Source organism: Sinocyclocheilus rhinocerous, unplaced genomic scaffold (assembly GCF_001515625.1).
Source record: "Sinocyclocheilus rhinocerous isolate Xijiao unplaced genomic scaffold, SAMN03320098_v1.1 scaffold559, whole genome shotgun sequence".
Lineage (NCBI taxonomy): Eukaryota > Metazoa > Chordata > Actinopteri > Cypriniformes > Cyprinidae > Sinocyclocheilus > Sinocyclocheilus rhinocerous.
This window is the reverse complement of record NW_015635536.1, coordinates 222,524-229,719: the sequence shown is the minus strand read 5'-3', so window position 1 is coordinate 229,719 and position 7,196 is coordinate 222,524. Positions and strand designations below refer to the sequence as shown.

The following is a 7,196-nucleotide window of genomic DNA, read 5'->3' as shown; positions in this document are numbered from 1 at the left end:
TGGGGCAGATACTGGGCGGCCGGCGGCGCGTGGTGGACAGTGCCGGACGCAGAGACTGGAGGCGGCTGAGTGGGAGCAGGGAAGGGCGGAGGAGGAGGGCTGGCGAAGACGAAGTGAGGTTGGTGCGCGGTGTGGGAGGCCGGGTGCGGCGTGTGCACGTGGGCGGGATGGGAGTGTGCGTACGGGTGTGGCTGCGAGTGCGACAGTGTGAGAGGCGGCTTGCTGATGGCGCCCCCTCTGGCCGAGTGTGTGGGCTGCGTGTGGAAGAGCGCAAACTGCGGATGAGGGGAGAGTGGGGAGTGAGGAGAAAGGGGGGGAGGGAGGCCGGAGCCCATGTTGCCCATGTTGCCCATGCTCCCGTAGCGACCCTGCAAAGTATGCTGGGAGATCGGCTGGTACGGGCAGTGCGCGGAGGGGTTGGGGTGCGGCCGTCGAGGCAAGGTGACCCGCTGAAGAGTATGGAGGCCCTGCTGCCCAGACGAGGGTATGGTCTGCATATGGATGCGATGGTGGTGGTAGTACGGGGGCGGAGGCTGCCCACTGACACTGTTGCTGGTAGTGTGGCAGTACTGGGCGTGCAGGGCCTGGATCTTGGAAGGCCCCCCACCCTCTGCCGGGCATAGCGAAGACGGGGACAGAGGTGGTGGCCCTCCTGTAGTCGGTGGGGGCACAGGGGCGGGGTAGGGTGGCCCCGGGGGGATAATAGGACCCGGTGTTTTGGATCGCTTGCCCCCAAACAGGGAGCCCAGGAAGGATCCAGTGTTGTTGCTGTTGCTCCCAGTCCCCATTCCAGTCGTTCCTCTCTCGGTGTTGCTGGAGGCTGGCCCAGCGCCAGTCACCGCAGGTGTGTGTTGCTGCCCCGGCCCACCCCCCACCCCCACTCCGGGGCTCAGGATGGGGCGTTGAGGCCGGAAGTCTTCTGTTCCATAGCATCCCGGGAGCACGGTGGCTACTGGGTAACGCTGGTGAGGCCGCGGACTGCTAATGATGGAACCCTAAGACAAAGAGAGTTTGGGGAAAGGAGGAAAGACAGCAGGACGACAGAGCCAAAAACGAGGGTTCGGGAAAAAAGTGAGGGTGTGCAAAGAGGAGCAGGAAGGAAATGTAGGCAATAAATGAGAAAGAGAAGAAAAACATTGTAAAAGGATACAGAGAGAATGGTTGTTTCAGTGGGTGGGGAGGAAAAACAAGGGTGAGTTGATTAGGGTAATGAAACGACATTCTGTCAGCATCATAAATCAGAACATAATAACACAAACACATGCACCCAACTATCTATTACGTGCCAATAATGCCAATAATGCCAATAATGCCAATTTTTATATAGATTTGTAAGTTCAAGTGGGATTTAATTTCTAATGTGCTAAATGTGCTAACAGGAAATTACTCATCTGTGTAATTGCCATTAAAGTCAAAATGAAACAGCATTGTAACCCGTTCTACTTCTGTAATCAAACAAGTAAAACCGAATATTCAAATAAGATTAAAAAAGAGGAGGTCACTTGCTTACTGGAAAGACTTTAGAAAACTGAAATGGAAAATGGTTTCATGTGGGGCCTCGAATACTACATCAATCATTTGTAAAATCATAAAGCAATTAAGAAATCAATAATCCAATTATGAAATTGATAAATTATTAAAGATTAAATAATTCACAATTTGATAATCAAAAACAATCTGTTAAAAATACATGTAAATAAGCAAATAGAACTGCAATATTGAATGCACCAATTGTGTAAATAATGATTTTAAAATAAAAATGGAAAATATGCTTATTTTACTTCTAAATACTTTTTTTTCAGTATCTATTACCCCATTATTGATTTTCTGCTGAACCTGGAAGTGGCACCCAATCTGCTGTCATTAACTGCTGGGTCCCACTATTATTGAGGCTATCTTTGGTCAATGCTGTTTCTTGTGTGTAAATCATCATTTTATGATTGCCCTATAGTGCACTGATGAAGCATGTAAAATAAAACCATGTCTGTGCATTAAAAAGGTCTATTTTGAATTCATACTGGCTTAGATTTATGAGGGACACCTAATATAAAGTAGGCCTCAATATAAAAATCAACAGAACTGATATCACACAGTCACTAGTCCATGCATAGCACTGCACATACCAAACAAAAATGCACAAACCACCTCCAAAACAATAAAATGCACAACAAAACCATAAGAGAATAATGACAGACATATTTTGACATATATCAACGTCATGCTTTAATTCTGGGTCAATGGGATGTCTTCCAGTCCTGATGTCCCGGAGTAAAATCTACAAGATATTCAACAACGTCCCGAATGACTTCAGATCTTTACATGAAGTCTCATGGACTGATGTTATTGATTCATCGCCTCAGTCACGTGTACATTAACATTCCACAGACCACACATGGTCACACAAGATGCACACACATGGCTCTGTGTCTATGGTTAGGACACATGCAAGATGGCGCCGTGCTTTGTGTGGGGAATTCCAGGCAGACATGCGGGTGGTTCGGGTTTGGGGACTAAAGCTAAAGATACAGACCTCTGCTTCACTCAGACTTACTTCCATTGTACTGTCAAGGGAACCAACGCTGTTTCTGCGGCCACGTTTCCCTGTTACCCAGTTAGCAGATGTCAGTCACAACTGCTTTGTGTGTGTATGTGTGTGGGTGAGTGTAATGGCAGTCAGTGTTAATAGAAATCTTACTTTCTTGTTGGTGTCCGCAAATGTTGAGATTGTTTTTAACCTCAAATTCTAACCCCCAAATTAAAATTTTGCCATTTTGCCAATTATACCATTTCTTTTTTTAAATTATATATTTGCCCCCAATGTAGAATGGTATTAAATTATCATAATTAAATTGGTTGCCAATCACAGCAAAGTGTCTCACCTGATTCAGACAGGTCCCTCAGTGAGGAGCTGAGAGCAGTACGTTTGAGGCCCTCTCCTGGTGAATAGTTGTCATCCAGACTAGGCCTTCCCATAGTGCCATTCACCACTTCATTCTTGACCCCACCCACTCCTCCAGCCATAATGCTGTTGGTGAGCAGGCTGGGCCGCATTACTCCCTTCTGCTTCTCCAACTCAGCTGCAGGTGGACAAAAAACAAACATCAGACCTAGTCCTGAACAGGCAAAACATTTCCAGCATCAAGCAATTTGTCTGTACACATCCTAAAAGCCATTTTACATTTTATCTTGTTTACTGTGTGTTTTCTATGAGTCATGGGGTTGACCAGATAGGGTCACTGTAAATCTATAATGTTAATGTTGTAGTAAACCACCAGTAGAGGGCGCCAAAATAAAGTGTAGTTGATTTATGAGAGCAGTAGCGGGTGCTGTACTCACACTCCACTCTGTATTTCTCCATGTCCTGGACCTCAGCAATGCTCTCCCTCAGATCACTGACAAAGCGTGTGCGGTCCTGTTGACTAGGGGCCATGAATACAATCAAAACTTTACGCTCACCGCCCGGGATAGCTGATGTTAGTCTGACACCATGAGGATAGTCTAGGGGAGAGAGAGAAACACATTATGTTTTATTTAGGGTTCCTAAATAGCAATGTCACATTCCAATTTGTTATTAATATATTTGATATTAATGACTATTTTTTGGTACTATATTAATAGGTTTAAATGATGTTTTAGAGCGGCATAAAACTAATACATTTTATATTCACTATAGAAATTTTCATAACTTTTTCAAGTCTATAAATAAAAATATTAAAATTCCATATTTCTAGGTTTTCCATGACCATTGACACTGAAGTTTTTTGAGAAAATTGTAACAAACCTGGGTAGTCTGAATATACTTTTTAAAATGCACTACTGTTCAAAAGTCTTAATAGGATGCATTAAATTGATTAAAAGTGTCAATGTTCAAATGTTTTATTCATCAAAGAATCCTTAAAGAATTTAGCATGGTTTTTACGGAAATAAATTAAGAAGCACAACTGTTTTTAACTGTGGTAATAGTAAGAAATGTTTCTTGAGCAGCAAATCAGCATATTAGAATGATTTCTGAAGGATCATGTGACACTGAAGACTGGAGTAATGATGCTGAAAATACAGCTTTGCATCACGGGAATAAATTACAATTTATCAGAGAAAACAGTGATTTTAAATTGTAATATATTTCACATTATTTCTGTTTTACTGCATTTTTCTGTATTTCTGAGCAAATAAATGCCGTCTTGGTGAGCATAAGAAACTTTTTTTAAACATTACTCCAAACAAAGAAAAACTAAAATTAACCAACTTGAAATCTTACAGGAGTTCTGGAACATGTGAACCTGCATCTCCACCAGAGGGAAGGACTGTCTGAAACTGTACGTTACGGAGGTTTTCTTCTTCTGGAAGATCTTTGTAACCTTGCAGTGTAATAACAAAGAAAAATAACAACAAAGGATTTTAATGTGTATTAACTTTTTTAGATGTTGCTAAAAATACTTTGGACCAATTCATTTTGTATGCATTGATAATTGATATGTGTTATTGACATTACCACAATCAGATCGTTGAAGAGGAAGACCTCTCTCTGGTGAACTCCAGACCTTTGAGGACGGTTGGGGTCCGGGACTTCATAGAGCTGACAGCAGCACACTAGTCTGCGGTGGGGCAGAGACAGAACCTACACACAGAGCAGATGTTTGCATTTACTTTGGAACAAGCAGTTCATCAAGAAGGTCAAAAAGTATGACTTCACACTGACAGAACACTTCAAAGTAACAAATCAGGTCTCAAAGAGTCACTATTAAGATTCTAATCCAAAAAGATTTATAAATTCAAAATTGCCTCAGTGGAACTCACTGGTTTCTTGCCCACTATTACTCTCTCCACCGCCTGGACCTGAGAAACATGGTCATCATTGGTTCTCAGTTCCCATTTCTGAATGCGCTGGTAGATTCCAACCAGTAAGTCACGTGGGATGTCCTGACCATTATCCACCCCTGAGAAAGAGAGAGAAAAAAATGACATGCACACAGGAAGAGATTTTTAGTGTATTGCAAAATCCCTGACAATTAAGTGCAACATTTAAGAGCAGGTTGAGAGTGTGTTTGTGGTTGCCCACTTATGTAAGTGCCAGTGTGTGAAGGTTTGAGAGAGATTTGAACACCACCTCTCAAGTTTTTGATGAAGTCGTCCAGCTTCATCTTCCTCTCCACTTTGATATTGGGGCTATACATGTCTGTGTTGAGGAGGATGATGGCAAAAGCTAGGATGAAGATGGTGTCTGGGTTCTGGAACTGTCTTACCAGTGCTGGATTACAAACACAGTACCTCTGACTGCAAGACAGATGCAAAGAGAGAAATAGTGTTTGAGTGCAAATATTGAAGGATAGATAAAAAAACATGTGTTTTATAAACACATTGTTCCAGATCTGACGGAATGAGCCATGTGTGATGGCATTGTAAAATAGCTGATATATGTGCAACTCTGACCACTCATCAATAGCAATTTTCTTTTAACAAGGCCCTTTAAGTCTTGTTAAAATCATTGTAACCTATAGCCTCTCATGTAATTTAATGAATGTGAAGTACTAAGGGCCAGATTTACTAAACAGGGCAAATTAGCGCGAGAGCACAATTCCAAAACAGTGCCAATGGGTGTGGAAATTTCTGCGGGTGATTTACTGACAATGTGCAAATTAAAGAACACAGATGCAACATCTCATTTCCATAATGACAAACGCAAACTACCAAGCGCAGCGCAAATTAGATATGTTCGGCTTTGGATCATTTGTTCTTCTGGCATTCCAAATAAATAAATACGTGCAGAAAAAATCTTCTCCCTTCTACCACACGCTCTGTTCTCTGCGGTGCCTCCTCCTAGCAACAACAAATGCAGCCATTTCAAGCGCAAAATAGCTTAAGACATGCTTTTTTGGGCGTTAAATAATGGCGCAAATACCAGTAATTTGACGAGCGCCAACGTTAGCAAATCATGTTGCGTGATTCATTTTAATACTCTCCTCAAATAAATTTTGCGTCTGAAAGGGAAACTTTTACAAATGCATATTCAATAAGGTCAGGCGCAAAAATAACTGTGTCCACGCCTTTTGAGCGCTAATTCTTCACTGCGTGTCTTTAGTAAATCCTGACAGTACTATTTTAATGCCAAAAGACGGTTTGTGCTGGCACAAGCTGTTAGTAAATCTGTTAAGTGTTTTGAGTTTTTTACTTGTGTACTAATTGTGTATAAGCACATTCACATACCTGAAAGCCTCAATAAGTCTTTCCACTTTTTGGGCCTCTCCTTGGACTTTTATCTGAGCTTGAAACTTCCTCAGAGCATCATCGAGATCCATTCCGGAAAAGTCCATTTCATCCACAACACAACTGAGAAAAACAAAAGTAGAAGAAAACATTACATCTATACATGCTTATGCCAAAACATGCATCCAATTGTTTGTGGAGTCTGTCTTTATTTTTTTCTATTGTGATAGGACAGCTCAAAGATGACAGGAAGCGAAGTGGAGAGAGAGGGGGCAGGATTGGGAAAGGTCCATAAATCAGGATTCGAACTTGGGACGCCCGTAGCGCAACAACGCTGTATGTCAGTGCGCTGCCGACAAGGCTATAGCCACCAACATTTTCTGTGCATTTCTTGATGTAGTATTGTACAGTATATTATATTACTTCATTGTGAATTGTGCTCCAAGGGTATTTGGGCTCTGTAACCCCAAATGGATTATTGTTTAATCCCAAAAATTAAAACATGCATGGAACAAAAGAGCATTATTAGGGTCCTTGGCCTGAAAAAGGTTGAAGACCCCTGCTCTGTTACATTGCAAGCTAAATTATGTACATTATATTGTATAATTTATATAAAACGCATGCCTACATATCTATTCAGTATGAGTTAACTGAGGATTCAAAAACTAGGTAGTTGCTGTTAACAATTTTATTTTTTCAAAGCAAATTTTTTTTTGAAAGTTATTTATTTAAACGTTTGTCATTTTCTTAATTTTAGAGGATTTATTGTGTGGACTCACTCCAATACATCTTTGTTGAACTGTTTCTGTCTATTTCCAAGGAACTCTCCAATCATCTGCCGACTCAGGCCTTTTCTCTCCAGGATAAAGCGAGCAATGCCCACTGGTGTGTCTGACACAAACCCCTTCTCAATTAGGTACTGAATACCCTTTTCTGGTTTCCTGCAGTTCAAAAACATCAGCATAGTTTAATCATGTTTCAAACAGATGCAT

At 41.7% G+C, this 7,196-nt stretch overlaps 1 protein-coding gene across 1 annotated transcript in view; it reads right to left on the bottom strand.

Moving 5' to 3' along the window:
• The window catches only part of iqsec2b (IQ motif and Sec7 domain ArfGEF 2b), a 68,836-nt gene that overhangs the window by 1,851 nt on the left and 59,789 nt on the right, over nucleotides 1-7,196 (bottom strand). The window contains exons 5-14 of the mRNA XM_016561669.1: nucleotides 6,984-7,145; nucleotides 6,205-6,327; nucleotides 5,108-5,274; nucleotides 4,798-4,937; nucleotides 4,493-4,618; nucleotides 4,259-4,358; nucleotides 3,337-3,498; nucleotides 2,880-3,077; nucleotides 2,552-2,601; nucleotides 7-995 (exon numbers count right to left, since the gene is read on the bottom strand). Of these exons, the coding sequence (XP_016417155.1) occupies nucleotides 7-995; nucleotides 2,552-2,601; nucleotides 2,880-3,077; nucleotides 3,337-3,498; nucleotides 4,259-4,358; nucleotides 4,493-4,618; nucleotides 4,798-4,937; nucleotides 5,108-5,274; nucleotides 6,205-6,327; nucleotides 6,984-7,145 (2,217 nt within the window). The remainder of the gene's footprint in view (nucleotides 1-6; nucleotides 996-2,551; nucleotides 2,602-2,879; nucleotides 3,078-3,336; nucleotides 3,499-4,258; nucleotides 4,359-4,492; nucleotides 4,619-4,797; nucleotides 4,938-5,107; nucleotides 5,275-6,204; nucleotides 6,328-6,983; nucleotides 7,146-7,196) is intronic.